A 20,194-nucleotide genomic window follows, 5' to 3' on the forward strand; every position below is an offset into this window, starting at 1 on the left:
AAAGAAAAAAGTGATAAGTCGAAACCCTCAAATATCTGCTCATGCTTATTTTGATAGCGTTTTTTGGGGGGCAGGGTACTGGAGATGGAGCCCAGAGGCATTCTACCTCCAAGCTACAGCCCCAGTCCTATTTTTTATTCTTTTTTTTTTTTTTTTTTTTTTTTGCGGGTCTGGGGATGGAACCCAGGGGCATTTGACCTCCAAGCTACACCCCCTACCCTAGTTTTTATTCTTTATTTTGAAACTGGGTCTCACTGAGTTGCAGAGGGCCTCACTGAGTAGCTGAGGCTGTCCGCGAACCGCGATCCTCCAGGTCTCAGCCTCCCGAATGCTGGGATTACAAGCGTGCGCCACCACGCCCGGCTTCTATTTTTTATTCTTTATTTTGAAACAGGGTTTCACTGAATTTCAAAGGGCCTCACTAAGTAGTAGCTAAGGCTGTCCATGAACCTCCATCCTCCTGTCTCAGCCTCCCAAATGCTGGGATTAGAAGTGTGCACCACCATGCCTGGCATTGCATTTTTGTGTATTTGAATGTGCCTGGATTTAACAGCGATGGGTTTGCTACAGCTTGTTTTGTTTATATTGAGGTCCCGAACAAATGTCAACTTCTCTTCCCCTTATCAAATCTAAACAACTATACATACCACTCTTATCGTTTGGATAATGTCTCCCATAAAGGCTCACGTATTGGCAATGCCAAACTGTTCAAAGGTGCAATCATTGAAACATAGGATGCCAGTCTTATTAGTGAATTAATCCATTGATGGATTAATAATTTGAATGGATTTACTGGGTGGTTCTGTAGGCAGGCAGGACATGACTGGAGGAAGTAGGTCACTGGGGTGTGGCCTTGGGGACTATCCATGCCCCTGGTCCAGAGCTCCTGCCTGTGTGCAAGAATGCACACTCCACTCTTAGCCTGCCTTTCCCTCCCTCCCTCCCTCCTTCTCTCCCTGCTTCCCAGCTGCTGAGAGGCTTCCTGCCACCATGATGTTTCTGCCTTGGAGCTGGCCAACCATGCACTGAACCCCTGAAACCATGAGCCGAATAATTTCCTTCTCTAAGCTGTTGTTGTCAGGTATTTTGGTCCCAGGACTGTGAAAGTTAATACTCTCCATCACCTTCTCTCTCCAGTCAAAGCTTTGTGATAAAAAAGGATGAGTGGAACAGGGCTTTTGAAGGAGGATGAATGACAGGGCCGCTCTGCTGACGACCATGTGCTCTTTCATTCTTGTGCCTCCTCTGGCCCTGCCTTGATCCCTGAGGCCAGAAGAGAGATACGATATCAGCCTTAGCTCTTCCTTCCCTACGTCTGCAGACCAAAGACGTGCCGATGGGGGACTTCTCCCTCCATCATGACTGCGCCATTACCACCCTCCACCTTGCCTGCAGTGTGCTGCTCCAGGGTCCTCGACCCTGGGACAAAGCTGGAAAGGGCAAAACACATCACCTCTTCCCATCTCTAAATAAACGGTGTCTAGACTTCATTACCTCTTTCAACGTACCTACAAATAAAACAAAGGCAACCACAAAGTTATTATTTTCCTTTTATTTGTTTCAAATTAAAAAAGAACAGGAAACAGCCAAATTCAACTACTAGAATATATCTGGATATCAAGCAGCCAGCCAGCGGGTATAGCAAAATGAGGAAGACAGATCGACGCAGCCCGGGGGGAGGTTACATCCTAACGCAGAAAGCAATTCCAAATCGGACAGTGGCTCGCTAAGCAAATCAAGGCACACAGTGTGGTAATAACTGGGGTGTTGGGAAGGCTGCTGATGAGCCAGGTCAGTGGTTCTCACCGGAGGACCCTGCAAGCGATGGCTTGTGACTGGTTTCGGAACTATCATCGGCACCGGGTAGATGCACTCAGGGATAACAGGTGTCCTGCAGTGTCTGGGCCGGTCCCGCACCACAGAGAACTATCCTGCACCCTGTACGACTGTCTAATGTCCTGCCGGACATTTACGCAGGACCTACAGCTTGTCTGAGGAATAGCATTCATTTGTAACCTCTGAGACAGCCTGCCATGTGTCCTGTCCTATTAGCCTTATTTCTCAATGAAGATTATTTCGCCCTTTCTTTACCATAGACGGGTAAGGCACACGCTCTGCTGTGACTTACCCTCGTACTGGTTCTCACCATACGTCCCATCTTTCATTTTCCCGTACCTCCTTACAGAAAGTCCAGTCTCTGATGGACTCTTTCCTATTCGTTTGAAGAGTAACATCTGTCTGTTTCATGACTTAAAGCGGGGGGGGGGGGCAGCCTGCCTGAGCATTTACGTATTGAAATTCTGACTCCATCACGACGGAGCCAGGGTGTCAAGTTAACTCTGAACAAAATTAACGTGTGTAAGTAGATGGCATCATCTGTGAATTTTCTCAGGAGGCAAAGGGGATGTTACGAAACATCTGCCCTGTAAAAGGTGAACAGGTTCGCTAGACTTTGTGGTTGCTACGGATGGAGCGAGGCGCGGCTCATCAGGCAGAGAGGCAGCCGACGTCTCTCTCATCTGCCGAGAGCGAATGCTTGCAACACACTGGATGGTTCCAACAAGAGAAGTTATTCAGCACCCCATTCGGATTCTGAATGTCTCCCTCGACATTCATGTATGATCTACAGCTCGTCTGCAGGAATATATTATTTGTTCTTTTCTTCCACTTCGACAATCTACATCTTTCTTTCAATGAAGGTTATTTCGTGCTTTCTCTGATCGTGTACACATAAGTAGGATCATATGCAAGTGAGTTTCAGTATTACCAGTCCTTACTCTGACGTCCACTCACAACCCGACATTTTTATTGTCCTCCGCTTTTTTGTCCGCAATAGCCTCTCATCTCCTACTTGCAGGTTCAGATTTATTCATTCTGAGTGGGTGGCCGCGTCCGACATCATCATACTTCGCTATGTCTTCGAGGACTGTGACGTCGTGCCCAGGTCACACACCTTTAATTTGACCTTTGCGTGTGCAGTTTTATTTGGTTTTTAAGTACGTTTGTAGAGTTATGTGTACGTAGAGCATGTTACCTCTGAATTACGTTTTCAGGACCACAAGGCCGGTATCGTGACGTATTTGTCAGTACAAAGAAGGCAGAAGTGCTCGCTGAGAACCACCGAACGAAGAGAAAGGGAACCCCAGGAGCTGCAGGGGAGCCAGTGGGTGGCAGAGGGGAGAGCGGGGGCATCACGTGAGCCACGATGATGGTCCCCACTTCTACCCTGAAGGTGAGCATGTTGAGAGAGCGGCCTTAAGTAAAATTTTAACGGCATGAGCAATCTTGCTGCAAAGCAAACAACAACTGGAAAAGGGACGGGGATATTTAAGAGGCAAAACACGATGCGCACTGGGAGAGAGCGAGGAGTCGAGAACGGCTTCTGGAATTCTGTTTGAGTAGATGGGATCAGGAATAGCGATACTCTTTGCTTCAGGGGAAAATGGATTTTTTTTTCTTTTTGTGGTACTGAGAACTGAACCCAGGGGCATCCTACCTCTGAGCTACACCCCCAGCCATTTTTATTTTTCATTTAGAAACAGGGTCTCGCTAGGTTGCCGAATGTCTCACTACACTGTAGAGGCTGGCCTTGAACTGCGATCCTCCTGTCTCAGCCTCCCAAGTACTGGGATTATGGTGTGCACCACCACATCTGACTAGGAATGGATTTTTTTGTGGAAGGTAGACAGAGGGTTCAGTTTTGGACACATTCAACCAGAGATCCCTATGAAATATTCAACCAGAGGAGTCCTCTGGGCATTTGGGAAGAATTGGACGAATTGTACGTCTTTAACATTAGGGTCAAGGTCAGGGGATGACAATTCCAGAACGGAAGCCACCGGGAAAAGAAAGATGTGAACAAGAATAACCACTGTGGCGGGCCACCCAGAAAACAGCCCTCCTGTACACTGTCTCCATACCGTGTCACTGGAATGTGTTGCCAAAGAACCGTGACGCTTACTATCCTGAGCTGAAGTCTGACTGCTACAAAATCAACTCTAATGCTAGTTAATTATTTGTGACTTTTCTCCTGGAAGGAACTAGAAAAGGAGATCTTGACAACTGGCGTGGAACGCGGAGGCAGGAAAATCGAAGGAAATCCCTGATTCGTGGTAAGAAAGGAAACAGTAGTCCAGGCCCCCCGAGTGTTCTAAAAGCAAACGGCACTACGATTCCAGACAGTCGACTTTCCTTACAAAAAGAAGCCCCTCGCGGGCACAAGGTCTGTCTGGGTCATGAGTCTTGTTGTTCTAATTGCGTGCTCACCAAAAAACAAACCTCGCCTCTTCAGGAGACCCATCCTCCGATGGGGACGGCTTTGCTCCTAATCTCTTGGTAAGTCTCAGGTATCACAGCAGAGACGACAATAACACTCGGCCTATCAATCCTATTTGTGTCAATCTGGTTACTGCAACTCAAGACTCCTAAAATAGGGACGTTTTCACGAAAGCCTGACCTGCCGGGATAAGCTTTAGAACATAAAGGTTTACCTTGCCATCACCGTCTATAGAGCGCAAATGGGCAATTAACTCTAGTTGGTTGCTTCTCTCAGAGCCACGTGTGGAAGCTCATGAAAGTGCATTCCAGGAGTCAGCCCTACGGAGGCTACACAGAAAAACATGTACTTTCATCATAGGAGAAAGATCATAGATCATAATAATGACTGTCATAGCATATTTTCTTTTTTTTGGGTGGTGGTACTGGGGATTAAACCCAGGGTCTTTCTCCCTGTGAGCTACACCCCCTGCCCTATTTATTTATTTATTTATTTTTATCTTGAAACAAGCTTTCATTAAGCTGATGAGGGGTCTTGCTAAATTGCTGCGGCTAGCTGCGAATCTGCAATCCCATCTCAGCCACCTAAGTACTGAGATGACAGCACGGTCCACTGTGCCCGGCTATAAAAGCATTTATATTTAACTTTTTACTTTTTTCTCAGCATGGCCCTAAGTGCTTTTCCCCGGCTTTTACAATCTTCCACCCAAGGCTGTAATGTCTTACATTCTTCTTTCAAAAAGTTATTAGTAGGTTTCTTTCAAATTTCTCCAATTAATTTTCTTTCAATTTAACCAAAACAAACCTCAAAGAATAGATGAAAGGCTGATATAACTGTAGAGAATTTAGAAATCAGCCTTGACCAGGTTCAGCTAAGACAATGCAAACTTTCCCACACCTTGGGATCCTGGAGGGAGCTATAAAAACACCACTGGCTGGCTCTCAGCCGCGGATTTAATGGGACAGAGCCCAGGCATCGGGGTCTGTACCGCAAAGTTGGGGAACTGCTGACTTAAGACATTACGTAACTTGGTAAGAAGATGTAAATGTCTCTTATCTGGGGTAATTTGGTCTTATGATCACAATATCCTCTGTGATCCTGTTTTGGTCATTTCTAACTTATCACGCAGGTTTTGTCTGTTTCGGTATATTCAATCACATACGCCGGGTACATCTGATCTTTCTGAAAGATGACAAAAACGGATGGATTCGACCTCACGTCCACGCAGCTGTCGCTGGGTGGAGGGGGGCTGGTGTACGTCTTATTTCCTTCGGTAACGTTGCCAACCAAAACTCGGGCGACAAACATCACGATGTTTTTGGCATCAATTCGGCAAGTTTTGTGGGAAATGATGGCGTCTTTTGTGAAGTAATTTCCTGGAAATAATCAGGAAAAAGAAAATGGTTGGGAATTATTATACAAGAAGGTATAATAATTGTGTGTGTGGTATTGGGACAGGTTAGAAAAAGATTGCTTATACAAAATCAGATGATGGGGCTGGAGAACAGGTGTCAACCGTAGCTTACTAGCACCGATAAGCCTTCTTGGCATCAAAAAATGTTTACAACACAGGACACTTACAGTCCATAACACCATGGAAATGAGCGGGAAAACGTCTGCTACAATGTGAGGCTCTCCGTGATGGTGGGAGCCACTGGGTGCAATGGCTGCGTGGTGACATCACAGGGCCCCTGCATGGAGCTCATGCAGGGAGAGGTGGATGAGTTGAGTTGGCACCCACAAGGCAGAGATTCTCCAGAGCAGATCCCCTACCCCCACTCCCAGAAGTACTAGGGATTAAACCCAGGAGCACTCTACCACTGAACTACACCCACAGCCCTTTTTATTTATTATTGGGAGTCAGATATTCACTAAATTGCCAAGGCTACCCTTGAAATTCTCATCCTCCTGTCTCAGCCTTCCAAGTCTCTGGGGTTACATGCATGGGACGCCACACCCAGCTAGAGGCATTTTATACTATTTACATATTGTGTGTGTGTGTGTGTGGGGGGGTATTGGGAATGAAACCCAGGGGCTTTCTACCTCTGGGCTATACTCCCAGATCTATTTTATATTTTTATTTGGAAACAGGGTATCACTAAGTTGCTGAGACCCTCACTAAGTAGCTCAGGCTGGCTTCGAAGCAGTGCAATCCTCCTGTCTCAGCCTCCTAAGTGCCGGGATTACAAGCGTGCGCCATCACACCTGGCTAGCTACTATTTACATTTTAAAGAACAAAGTCATTTACTACTAATGGGAGGGTCTTGGAAAATGGCCAAGGGAAAGATAGGCAAGGAATTTACCCCATGAAGATTTCCAAAGAGCTAATTCATCATCCTTAATTTAAAATAAGTAAATAAATACGGCTGGGGTTGCAACTTAGAGGTAGAAAACACCTGGGTTCAATCCTCAGTACAAAAAACAAACAAACAAACAAACAAACAAACAAAATACAAAGAAACAAACCAAAACCAGATGACCATAGAGATTTCCATACCCAGCAGCTCAACATTTTCCAAATTTTCCAAATAGGAAATAAAAATTTCCTATATTTATTTTTATCATGACTAAGCGCTTTTCTGCCATTTTAAAGGAAATGTATACATAATTGCAAATTCTGATTTCCATGTAATACATAAAATGATTTTGTTTGATTTATGGTAGCAAATATTTGATCAATTTTCCATGTATTACCTTTGTTATCATCTTTTTAATACTTAGATATTTGAACTCTGGGGAGGAATTGCTCATCCTAAATGAATCAGTTGCTGGCTACACTTCCTGAATGATGTTCGACCATATTTACAATAAAATACGAAAGTCCGCCTGCTATGGTTTGGGTGCTGAGTGTCCTTATGCGTTAAAAAGCTTGGGTGTTATTGGGAGAGGAGGCGGAGCCTTGTGAGAGGTTCTTAGGTCATTGGCAGGGCCTTATTAAGGGTATTCTAAAATCTCAGCTCCCTCCACGTTAGTTGGCAAGGTGTGCTTTGCTCCTAAACATGCTCCTGATACGATGCACCACCCACTGTCCTTACCAGAAATGAGCTGATGAGGTACCATGCCTCTGAACCCCAGAATGGTGAGCTAAATAAACCTTCTCTCTCTGGGGTGTGTGTGTGTGTGTGTGTGTGTGTGTGTGTGTGTGTGTGTTACTGGGGATTAAACCCAGGGCCATTCTATGTCTAAGCTACAGCCCCAGCCCCTTTTGTTTTTTGAAACAGGGTCTCACTAGGTTGCTGAGAGTCAACGCTTCTTTGCTGAGGCTGGTCTTGAACCTGCAATCCTTTGTCTCAGCCTCTTTCTCTTTTTTTTTTTGGGGGGGGTGGTACTGGGGATGGAACCCAGGAGCATTCTACCTCTGAGAGACACCCCCAGCTCGATTTTTATTCTTTATTTTGAGACAGGATCTCAATGAGTTGCAGAGGGCCTCACTAAGTAGCTGAGGCTGGCTTCGAACCTGCACCATCCTCCTGTCTCAGCCTCCCAAGTGCTGGGATTACAAGCGTGCACCACCACGCCCAGCTCGTCTCAGCCTCTTAAGCATTGGGATTACAGGTGTGCACACCACGCCCAGCTATACCTTCTCTCTCTTACGGAACAAGAAACTGAACTCAGGAATGTTCTACCTCCAAGATACACCCTCAGCCCTATTTTTTTTTTTTTTTATTCTTTATTTTGAAACAGGGTCTAACTTGTGGAGAGCCTCACTAAACAGCTGAGGCTGGCAGCTAACCTGCAATCCTCCCATCTCGGCCTCCCAAGTACTGACTGGGATTGCAGGTGTGAACCCACATCCAGCTACACCTTCTCTTTATAAATTAGTTGCCTTGAGTGCTTCATTGTGGTAATGAAGCACTGACTAATCCACTATCCACGCTGCCTTGCCCTGTCCAGTCCCACCGTCCTTCCCCAGTTAACAACTTGGCGGGGATCCCTTCCTTCATACCTGTTTCTCTCCAGTCACATACATATATGTGATATACATATATCTGATATACATCAGGGATAGTTTTGTTAGTTTACTTGTTCATAAATAATAGGATCAAAGCCGGGGGTGGTGGCGCATGCTTGTAATCCTAGTATTTGGGAGGCCGAGACCGGAGGATCGCAGGGCAGGGGGCGTAGCTCAGAGGTCGAATGCCTCTGGGTTCCATTCCTAGACCCGCAAAAAAAAAAAAAGAAAAAAGGACCAAACTATATGAACAGTTCTACAACTTTTCTTTTCACTTTATCCCTAGAAATCTTGCTATGCCAGTATATCCCTCCTCATTCCTCCTCCTCTTCTAAACAAAATAAATAAATAAAGTCAGGCTGAGGGTATAGTTCAGAGGCAGAATGCCCCTGGGCTCCATCCCCAGTACCTCAAAATAAAAGGGGTGGGGGATGCGGACACAGCTCAGTGGCAGAGAACCTGCCTCTCACGTGCGGCAGGCAGGCTGGGGAGGCCAATCCCTCGCTGACCTTCCCCGGGGAGGGCGGTCTGGGAGACACCTCATCCATCCCATGGGAGCAGGGGCACCTGCGGCCTCTTGACTTGGTGCAGAACAAGGTGTCCTTCCCTTAAACCACGTGCTATGGGGTGAGCGGTCCGAGCGTATCCCCCAGGGAGGATCGTGTGATGAGTGATCTTTTGCTTTGGGTCTCTTTGTTCTTTGGGTTCAGTTTTTGTTTTTATGAGTTGCACACAAGAATTTGGGAGAGAAAAAAAAAAGGTGAACTGTAATCCCGGTACTTGGAGGGCTGAGACAGGAGGATCACAGGTTCAAGGCCAGTCTCAACAATTTAGGGAGGCCCTTAGCAACTAAACGAGACCTTGTATGAAAATATAAAAATACAATAGGGCTGGGGGTGTAGCTTAAAGGTAGACTATCTCTGGGTTCGATTCCCAGCAGAAGAAAAAGGAGGAGGAGGAGGAGGAAGAAGAGGAGGGAGGAGGAGGAGGAAGAGGAAGAGGAGGAGGAGGAAGAGAAGGAGGAGGAAGCTGTTGCCAGGTGTGGTAAGCGCACAATTGTAATTCTAGTAATTGCAGATTTGAGGACAGTCTCAGCAAGTAGTGAGAGTCTCCTCAACTTAGTAGGACCCTGTTTTCAAATAATAAAATAAAATAAAATAGGGCTGGGAGTGCAGCTCAGAGGTAGAATGCTCCTGGGTTCAATCCTTAGTGCCAAAAAAAAAAAAAAAAAAAAAAAAAAAGAAAAAAAGAAGGAAAGAAAAGAATAGAAAGCCGGGGCGTTGTGGGCACGCTTGTAATCCCTGCGCTTGGGAGGCAGAGACAGGAGGATCGCGGAGGTTCGAAGCCAGCCGCGCTGGCTTAAGAGACCCTGGTTCCAAATAAAATATAAAATTGGTCTGGGAGTGTAGCCCAGAGGTAGAAGGGTTCCATCCTCATCCCCAATACCACAAAAAAAAAGAAAGAAAAGGAAGAAAGAAAGAAAAAAAGAAAGGAAGATAGGAAAAAAGGAAGAAAGGAGGGAGGAAGTGTAAACATTTGCGTGAGAACAGACTGGTGAGACTCTGGGTCCCGGCAGGCCGGTGTGTCCTGAGCTGGGGAGGGGAGCGGCCTCCTCCCCTCGGGCTTAATCAGAACCCGCCGATGACAACAGAAAGCTACTTCGTGACTTCGCAGCCCCAGACGTAGGTGAGAAGGAGCACGTCAGTGGGTCGTGATGCTAGACCACGGAGCCACCAGACGGGACAGCGCGCAGCAGTTGTGCGAAGCCTGGGTCGGAATAAGACACGAGGAGGGAACAGGGCTCGGGCCAGCGGAACCCTTCTCGTCCCGCCCGTTGGTTACCGCGAGCTCACCCCCCACAGCTACTGCGGGCTGAGGTCTTGTTGATAGAATCGTGTACACCGCTAAGCGACCCTCAGCGTTCCCTCTGCCCGCACACACCTTTGCCGTATTTGGTTTCACGAGTTCCGTGTAGAATCCAGTTGAAATTATTCGCACAGATATAGTCAACGTGGGCGCGGCCTGTGGCATGAAATAGGAGCCTTTCGTCTCTCTGCATCATCGATTTCTTCCTAATGGAGGAAATGTGAGACTCAGCACTGAGAACGTACCTCTCCGTCCCACTTCATCACAACATGAATCCCGGTCAACAAAACACTGTGAAATTTTAGCCTACTTTACATTACTTTTCCTTCCTTCCTTCCTTCTTCCTTCCTTCTTCCTTTCTTATGGTACTGAGGATTGAGCCCTAGGGCATTCTACTTCCAAGCTACAACCCAGCTCTATTTTATTTCTACTCTGAAATAGGGTCTCACTAGATTGATGAGTGTCTCACTATTTGCTGAGGCTGTCCTCGAACCTGGGATCCTACTGTCTCAGCCACCCAAGTACTAGGATTACAGGCCTGTGCCTCCACACCTGGCTAGTCCATTTTCTTTCAAAGTGGAAAACTCAAGGCAGCGACTGTTAAATAATAAATTTATGAAAACATTTAAATGATAAATGCAGGGCCGGGCGTGGTGGTGTACGCTTGTAATCCCCGCACTTGGGAGGCGGAGACAGGAGGATCGTGCAGGTTCAAACCCAGCCGTGCTGACTTAAGAGACCCTGTTTCCAAATAAAAAATATAAAATAGGTCTGGGAGTAAAGCCCGGAAGTAGAAGGGTTTCCAGGAACCCCAGTACCACCAAAAAATAAATAAATAAAAATAAAAAATAAATGATAAATGCATAATATTATTGAATTCTTTTTTGTGTGTGTGGTACTGGGGGTGAACCCAGGGGCTTTTCTACCCCTGAGTTATACTCTCAGACCTAATTTATACTTTATTTGGAAACAGGATCTCACTAAGTTGCTGAGAGCCTCACCGAGTAGCTGAGGCTGGCTTCGAGCCTATGCGATCCTCCTGTCTCAGCCTCCCAAGCTCTGGGATTACAAGCGTGCGTCATCACACCCAGCTGAATTCTAAAACTATAAAAGTGACAGAGGCAATGTCAGGTCTATACAATGAAAAAAAAAAAAAAAGAATATTAAAGACCCAAGAATCTGTTGACTACTAAAATGAGCCAATGGAGATTTTTTTTTTTTTTTTTTTGCAGTACTGGGGATGGAACCCAGGGGCATACTACCTCTGAGCTACACCCCCAGCCCTGTTTTTTCTTCTTTATTTTGAAACAGGGTCTCACTGAGTTGCAGAGGGCCTTACTAAGTAGCTGAGGCTGTCTACAAACCCAGATCCTCTTGTTTCAGCCTCCCGAATGCTGGGATTACAAGCGCAAGCACCATCATACCGACTATAAATCTTAAAGTCAAGCTGGGTGTGGTGGCACATAGTTGTAATCCCAGTACCTGGGAGGCTGAGACAGAAGGATTGCAGGTTGGCAGCCAACCTCAGTTACTCAGTGAGGCCCTCCACAACTTAGTAAGACTTTGTTTCAAAACAAATAAAAACAGGGCTGGGGTGTAGCTCAGAGGTAGAATGCCCCTAGGCTCAAATTCCAATACCACAAACAAACAAACAAATCTTAAAGTCAGATCTGAACTAAATTAAACTAAACCCCTTCTAAATTTGTGTGTAAGGAAACCCCATAAAGTGGCCACCGACCTGTGAAAAGCATCCAGGAGCGCTGGGTTAAGGATCTTCTTTATCTTCTCGATCTTGAAATTCCGCATGGACTCTTTGAAATGAGCACTTATCTTGGCGTATTCTGCACAGTGGTTACTGAGCTCCAACAACTAAGGAATTTAAAATAGATATAAACGTGCGGCAGAAAGCGCCGGAAGCATGCTACTTCTACGAGCGCTGGTCCGCTAGGCCAGGAGGGTCGCTGCCAGATCCAGAGAGCAGGTGGGAGAGGCGAGCCCCGAGCCGAGCCCGGGGCGCACGCTGGCTCTTCTTTGCAGTGATGAACCAGATGGGCAGTGTCTGACTTAGTTCAGTGACCTGGCGACTTTCCTGCCTAAAGTTCCCAAACCAGGACAGTGCCAAGGAACCGGAGGTGCCCGTGGAGCCCCACACATCATCCCGCACAAAGGCCGGAGCACAGGTGGCGGCTCACTGGACCAGGACGTCTTGCCCCCACCAGGCTGGGTGACAAAGTAAGGTTCGCTCGGCCAAGTCGCTTTTACCGTCCCAATCGCAGGGTTCTCGTATTAGAGGTGCACCTATCGACACCAGGGCTTGTGTGTGAAGATCCCCCCCAGATGAGATCATGTGGGGCGCAACCCCAGAAACGATAATGCGCCCTGACAGGGTCAGCTGTCCTCTGGGAAAGTAACAAAATCACTCCGAGATGCCTGCCTGCCTGCCTGCCTGCCTGCCTTTGCGTCTTGACCCCAGAGTTTTGCAGAAACCATTCACCCATCCAAATAAACAAACAAACACAGATGCCGGCAACAACATACTTTCCCCACCTTCAAAGGACTCACCCACCAATCAGGGAACCAGGAAGTACCTCGTATCTATTCAAAGAGAGAGAGCTAAGGTCTGGCTGAGAAACAGCTTTCGAGGTTAAAGGCTCCAGCGGGATCCTCACCGGCTGCCGGCTACAAAGAGAAAATGAGAATTCACTTGGCTCCTGTTCCACGCCCGTGCTTCCTGCCCCTGAATGACACCGACACCGTGACACCCCCCTCCTGTCTGTCCTCCTTTTCTTTTCTTCTTTTCCAGTACTGAGATTAAAATCAGAGGCATTCTACCTCTGAGCTGGACTCCCGGGCCTTTATTTATTTATTTATTTATTTATTTACTTATTTATTTATTTATTTATATTTTGAAGCAGGGTCTTGCTAGGTTGCAGAGAATCTCACTATTTTGCTGAGGCTGGCCTCAAGCCTGCCCCGCTTCTGTCTCGGTCTCTCAAATGCGGAGATTACAGGCATGTGCCACCATGCCCGGCTGCCTGAGGGACTTTCTATCCTTAACTTCTAGCCACTAAGCCACAGTTTCCTGGAGTAATGCGGCACTTATTTTGATGTTTGTTATTTTTCTTTTGCCGACATCCTTGCACATCCCTGATAAAGACATACCAATAATCATGCTTTAAAAAAAAAGTAACCAAGCTGGACATGCCGACACGCTCCTGTAATACTAGTATTTGAGAGGCTGAGACAGGAGGATCGAAGCCAGCCTCAGCAACTCAGCAAGATCTTGTTTCAAAATAAAATAATAAAAAGGGATGGGGATCTAGCTCAGAGGTGGAATGCCCCTGGGCTCAAGCCCTAGTACCACCCTAAAAAAGCAATAAACATTAGTAAATTAGTAAGTTAAATGGAAATTCCCACAGATTCTTGTAGGTATTTCGGTTCACCCCACGAAGGTTCTCATGTGTTAAAATGACGTGTCATTGATTTTTAGTCAGGTGATAGATGTTTAAGTACAGCAGGGATTTGGGGGGTGGGGAAGAGCCCAGCCTTTCCTGTATGAACTGTATACTGGGGTAACCATGAATGAGGAAAAAATTCTTCCTTTTAGATGAATCACAGCTAATAACCGCAAGATCAACAGGTTGAGAACCCCACCACTTTGCAATACCCAGTAATATATTGGGCCTCCAAAGTACTTGTCAATAGCTAAGACCATTCAGCGGCGGATTGAGAGAAAATCAAAGGATCATACTAGAAAGACTCAAACCACGCTTTTGTGTGTGTGCGGTACTGGAGATTGAACTCAGGGCCATTCTACCCCTGAGCTACAGCCTCAGCCCGATTTTTTATTTTTTATTTTGAAACAGGTTCTCACTAAGTTGCGGAGGGCCTCACTAAGTAGCTGAGGCTGGCCGCGAACCTGCGATCCTCCCGTCTCAGCCTCCCAAGTGCTGGGAATACAAGCGTGCGCCACCACGCCCGGCTTATATTCTTGACCAAAACCCAAACCCAAATCTAATCACTTTTCAAATCTAATCATCAGTTTACAAAAATCACCACATCAAGTGGGCCCATGAAGATATGAGCTGCTACATTTTGAATTTTGGCAAGTCTATAGGTGGACTCACCCAGTTTCTTTAAAAAATAATAAATTGCATGATAAAAAGTGGAGAAGGAAAAACTGTAACAGATTAAGAGAAGCTTAAGAGACAGATCAACTAGATGCAGCCCACAGGCCCGGAGTCAATCAACTATAAAATGTCATTTAGGAGACGGCGGGAAAGCATGGAACACAAACTGGGTGTTAGGTGATATTAAGGGGCCCTGCCAGCGTTGCTAGGTGGGGTTTTTGTTTTGTTTTCAGTACTAGGATGGAACCCAGGAGCATTCTACCTCTGAGCTACACCCCCGGTCCTATTTTTTAGTCTTTAATTATTTCGAAATGGGGTCTCACTGAGTTGCGGAGGGCCTAAGTAGCTGAGGCTGTCCATGATCCGGGATCCTCCGGTTTCTGCCTCCCAAATGCTTGGATTACAAGCCTGCGCCACCACGCCCAGCTTGTTCAGTAGTTTTAAAACTCCCCATCTAGCCGGGCGTGGTGGCACACGCTTGTGATCCCCGCGCTTGGGAGGCTGAGACAGGAGGATCGCACAGGTTCAAAGCCAGCCTCAGCTACTGAGCGAGGCTCTCAGCGACTAAGTGAGACCCTGTTTCCAAATAAAATAGAAAATAGGTCTGGGAGAACAGCCCAGAGGTAGAAGGCCTCTGGGTTCCACCCCCAGTACCACCAAAATAAATAAATAAATAAATAAATAAATAAAACTCCCCATCTGTTAGACATACCTGAAATGTTTACAGGGAAATGACACGTGCAGGATTTACACTATAATATTCCAGCAAAAGAAAAAAAATTTAAAGTGATGTCAAGGATAGAGAGATGAAACAAGATGTAAAACCCTGACCGGCTGTGACGTCAGGGTTTGGGTACACGGCAGATTTTGGTACAACACTCTCTACTTTGGCTGATGCTTGGAATTTACTATGACCAAAGCAGTGACATTTTAGTTAAATAAGTGCTTTGAGGAAATAACTTTTAAAAACTTCCCCTGTATAAAATACAGATTCTTTCAGAGTAAGAAAGACTTGCTCCAATTTATCTAGAGTTTAACTCAGATTACCGTTCTGTCTCTTTATCTGTAGCGCAGGACCCGTTGAGGGGAGGGCGCGCGTTAAGCCTCCCCTGGCCGGCGGGGAGCTCGCCTCCCCTGGGACTCTCAGGCAGTGCTCGAAGCCCTGGTTCTGTCCCCACAGCAGCTGTCTCTCCTCTGCACTGGGGATAGCAGCTTTATGGGTGTGGAGAAAAGGGAGGAAGGGATTTACTGGGAATGACATTTACACAAATAACTATCACAGTCCTGCATCGCTTAACTCTAAGATCCATCCTGAGAAATGCAATGCTTGGTGACATCAGGGATGGACTCACGCAATCCTCAGTGGTACAGTCTACTACACACCTCTGGCCCACCTCATAGGTGTGGCCTGTTGTCGACCAAAACGTCCATGTTGTGTGGCGCATGACTATAGTTACTTATATGCCACCCTGTGTGCCAGAAGGTCAGCCCCAAGAGGACGTAAACCAGAATCCTCCCTCTCTAAGCCTGCAATGGCTTTTGCTTTATTAATATGAACATTAAGAGTACTAAAAATGATCTGAGATGGCATGAGCAATCGGATTCTAATTTGGGAAAGAGAATTAAGAAGTTCCTGGGAAACGAGGCAATGATCAGCAGAAAGCGAGGGGTAGGCAGACTGACGTTCTGAGGCCAAAATTCAGTCATCTGAATTGTGTTTGCAGTACCCCTCTTAACTCTGGGTGGAGCGCGCACCAAGACCCTCAATGGATGCCTCAAACAGTAGGCAGCACTAGACCGCACATAAACTAGATTTCTTCCTATACATACATATGATGAGGTTTAATTTGTAAATTAGACACAGCGCTGGACAATAACAGAACAACACAATTATAACAATATATTGTGGTTATGTGAAGCCAGGTGTGGGAGCCCAGGCCTCTACTCCCAGTACATGAGAGGCTAAGACAGGAGGATCACAGGTCTGAGGACAGCCTTGGCAGGAGCAAGTCTCTTAAAGCAAGACTCTGTGTTTGTTTGTTTGTTGTTTGGTGGTACTGGGGTTCCTAGAAACCCTTCTAACCTCTAGGCTACACTCCCAGACCCATTTTTATATTTTTTTTAAATTTGAAAACAGGGTCTCTTAAGCCAGCGCGGCTGGCTTCGAACCTGCGCAATCCTCCTGTCTCCGCCTCCCAAGCACGGGGGTTACAAGCGTGCGCCACCACGCCCGGCAAGACATTGTTTTAAAATAAATATTTAAATAAATATTTAAAATAAATAAAATAAAAATTGAGCCACGGTGGCACACACTTGTAATCCCAGTTCTTGTTAGGCTGGGATAGAAAGATCGCAGGTTCATGGCCAGTCTCAGCTACTTAGTGAGGCCCTTCACAACGTAGGGAGATCCTGTTTCAAAATATAATAGGGCTGGGAGTGGAGCTCGGAGGTAGAATGCCCCTGGGTTCAATCTCCAGGACCACAGAAAAAGTTACGTAAATATGGTTCTCTCTCTCTCTCCAAATCAGTAAGCCAATAAGTCAATATCTTACTGCATCATACTCTATTTTTCAGCTGTGGTTGACAAGTGGTAACTCAAGCTGCAGGAAGTGAAACTTGGGTCAGAGGACTATTGTTCAGCTGTGTGTGCGCGTGCATACTTGTGCACGCATGCACGCGTGCACACACACACACACACACACACACACACACAAAGTCAGTGAGTTTGTTAACACTAAAGGAATAAACAGACCAATCGGAGCATTTGCTGCCATGACGTCCGTCCGTGACGTCCTGGCCGCTGTCCTGAGAGCCTGAGCAACGTCAAGCAACCTTGAGGGAAGCACTGTTATTAGACCCCTGGTATAAAAGAGAAGGTGCGGGGTTTATTCTGCCAGTAACTTCTTTTTGTATGAAATGTTTAGAATTCTTTTTATTCTTTTTTTTTTTTTAAGACAAGGCTACTGAGAATTGTTCACATCAAATTATATAGTCAATGGAAGGGTACATTTTTGTTTGGTTTGGTTTATTTTGGTACTGACGATTGAACCCAGGGGCAGACTACCTCTGAGTTATACTTCTAGCCCTATTATATTTTGAAATAAGCTCTCAGTAAGTTGCTGAGGGCCTCACCAAGTTGCTGAGACTGACTCAGAACCTGTGATCCCGTCTCAACTTCTCAAATACTAGGGTCACAGGCACTTACCACCACGCTCAGCCTGGAGGGGTTACTTTTGTTTTTTTGGTGTTTGTTTGGGTACTGGGGATTGAACCCAAGGGCATTCCAGTATATTCTGGGATATACTCCTAGCCCCCCACTCCCACTTTTGTGGTACTAGGGATGGAGCCAGGGGCATTCCACCTCTGAGCTACATCTCCAGCCCTATTTTTTATCTTTATTTTGAAACAGGGTCTCACTGAGCCGCAAAGAGCCTCACCAAGTAGCTGAGGCTGTCCTCAAACCGTGATCCTCCTGTCTCAGTCTCCCGAATGCTGGGGTTACAAGTGTGCGCCACCACACTGGGCTTTCTTTTTTTTTGTTATTTTGAAACATAGTATTGTTAGTTTGCTGAGTTTCACTAAATTGCTGAGGCTGTCTCAGCCTCCCAAGTACTGGGAGAATTCTTTTTATTCTAAAAAAGAATTTTATGGTAGTGGGATTGACCCCGGGGGCGTTCTGCCTTTAAGCTACAGCCCAGCCCTATTTTATTCTTTGTTTTCAAACAGGGTCTCCCTAGATTGCTATGGCTGGTCTTGAACTTCTGATCTTACTGTTTCAGCCTCCCAAGTGCTGGGATTACAGGCATGCGCCACGGCACCCAAACTTAGAATGCTTTACAACCAAAAGAACCTGGTTAAGACACCTTGAAACCTGCTTTACGTAATCACACATCACCCGGGGGCGAGGGGGTGTTCCAAAACCGAAAGTATTTATGAACAATGTAGATTTTACTGTGTGTTTCATGAGTAGTTTACAATGAATTCCCCCATGGCAGAATTTCCTTTAAAAATCCCCTTTAAGCCGGGCGTGGTGGCGCACGTTTATAATCCCCGCGCTTGGGAGGCTGAGACAGGAGGATCGCACAGGTCGGAAGCCGGCCTCAGCTACTTAGTGAGGCGCTCAGCAACTTAATGAGACCCTGTTTTCAAATAAAATATAAAAATAGGTGTGGGAGTGTAGCCCGGAGGTAGAAAGCCTCTGGGTTCCACCCCCAGTACCACCAAAAAAAAAAAAAAAAAAAAATCCCGTTTAATGAAAATGGGTACAACTTTTATGCCAATTAAAAATAAAACAAAAAAACCCTTTAATCAAGTTCATCTTTCTCCAAAGCCCCTGTTCCTCAGCGCTTTTATCTCTCCATCTTCCTCAGCCTTGTGTCCTCTATAAACCACACGGCACAACCAAAGACACACAAAGAACCCGAGAAACTCAAACCACAGACACTCGAACGGATTATTTTTTAGACATACCCCATAAGTCCGACAGCTATCCATAGCCGTTGAAGTTGAGGCCCAGGGCATTCCTGGTTTATCACTATTAGTAGTAGTACTAGTACTGTTATTAGTGGGGTTTTGTGTGTGTACGTATGTGGGGGAGTACTGGGGACTGACCCCAGGGGTGTTCTGCCCTGAGCTACATCCCCAGCCCTTTTTATTCTTATTTTGCAAAAGGGTTTCTTAAGTGTACCGCCCTCAAACCTGAGATCCTCCTGTCTCAGCCTCCCAAGTACTGGGATTACAGGCCTGTGCCACCACGCTCAACTAATATTATATTTTTTCAGTGCTGGGGATGGATAGGCAGGGCTTCACAAATGCTACGCAAGCACTCCGTCACGGAGCTGCACACCCCACCCGTGGCCTAGCTCCATGCTGTTAACGATGCCTTATTCATAGACAATGCAGGAACTTCCCAAGAACAAGGGATCCCGAAGCCGAGCGACCCGATGAGACCAGGCCGTGGGCCTCTCCCACATCTGTCAGCTACCGCTGCGTCAGAACACTTACTCTGGCCCTCTTATCTGCTCCACATCCCGGGAAGAAACAAATGCTGGCCTTCTGATGACATCCTTTTGTGTCTTGGAAGCTATGTTGGTCTGAATCATTCCTTTAGACAGGAAAAATAAATAAATAAAACAGATAAGAATCAGCAGCAGAAAACGACTCACTCTTCAGAGATCATTCACACAGCAAGTATCTATGACATTCACACAGCAAAAACCCACGTATGAATTTGGATGGAAATTGTTTCTGATAAAAAATAATAATGATAGCCGGGCGTGGTGGCGCACGCTTGTAATCCCCGCGCTTGGGAGGCAGAGACAGGATCGCGCAGGTTCGAAGCCAGCCACGCGCGCTGGCTTAGGAGACCCTGTTTCCAAATAAAAAAATGTAAAAATAGGTCTGGGAGTGTAGCCCAGAGGTAGAAGGGCTTCCAGGAACCCCAGTACCACCAAAAAAAAAAAAAAAAAATAATAATAATAATAATAATGATAAAAACTTGTGTATTTTGCTGCCCTTATTCAAAGATTCAGAATGTAAAGTAGTGAATGAACATTCAGGAATTAACCTAATGTTTAGATCCAAGTTGGAGCTGGGCGTGATGGTGTACATTTGTACTTGGGAGGCCGAGATGACGGGAGGATCACAGGTTCAAAACCAGCCTCAGCCGTTCACTGAGGCTCTCAGCAACTTGGTGAGGCTCTACTTGCATATAAAATAAGTCTGGGGTACAGCCCAGAGTTAGAAGGCCTCTGGGTTCTATCTCCAGTACCCCTAAATTAATTAATTAATTAATTCATGTTAGATGATAAAGGAGAAGAGGTAAGGTAGCCAGATAACAAGACATCATCCATTGAGCTGGGCGTAGTGGCACACGCTTGTAATGCCCGCGCTTGGGAGGATAAGACAGGAGGATCGCGCAGGTTCGAAGCCAGCCTCAGCTATTTAGTGAGGCTCTCAGCAACTTTGTGA

At 46.2% G+C, this 20,194-nt stretch overlaps 1 protein-coding gene across 1 annotated transcript in view; it reads right to left on the minus strand.

Moving 5' to 3' along the window:
• Positions 1–5,389: 5,389 nt before the first annotated feature.
• Positions 5,390–20,194, minus strand: part of ZC3HAV1 (zinc finger CCCH-type containing, antiviral 1) — a gene marked incomplete at both ends in the record, with an annotated part of 73,686 nt that continues 58,881 nt past the window's right edge. Inside the window, 5 exons of the mRNA XM_080701242.1 lie at positions 5,390–5,652; positions 10,170–10,300; positions 11,833–11,963; positions 12,764–12,773; positions 19,229–19,328. Coding sequence (XP_080557368.1) covers positions 5,390–5,652; positions 10,170–10,300; positions 11,833–11,963; positions 12,764–12,773; positions 19,229–19,328 — 635 coding nt within the window. The remainder of the gene's footprint in view (positions 5,653–10,169; positions 10,301–11,832; positions 11,964–12,763; positions 12,774–19,228; positions 19,329–20,194) is intronic.

The sequence above is a fragment of the Muscardinus avellanarius genome (assembly GCF_963383645.1).
Source record: "Muscardinus avellanarius genome assembly, chromosome: 9".
Taxonomy (NCBI): Eukaryota; Metazoa; Chordata; class Mammalia; order Rodentia; family Gliridae; genus Muscardinus; species Muscardinus avellanarius.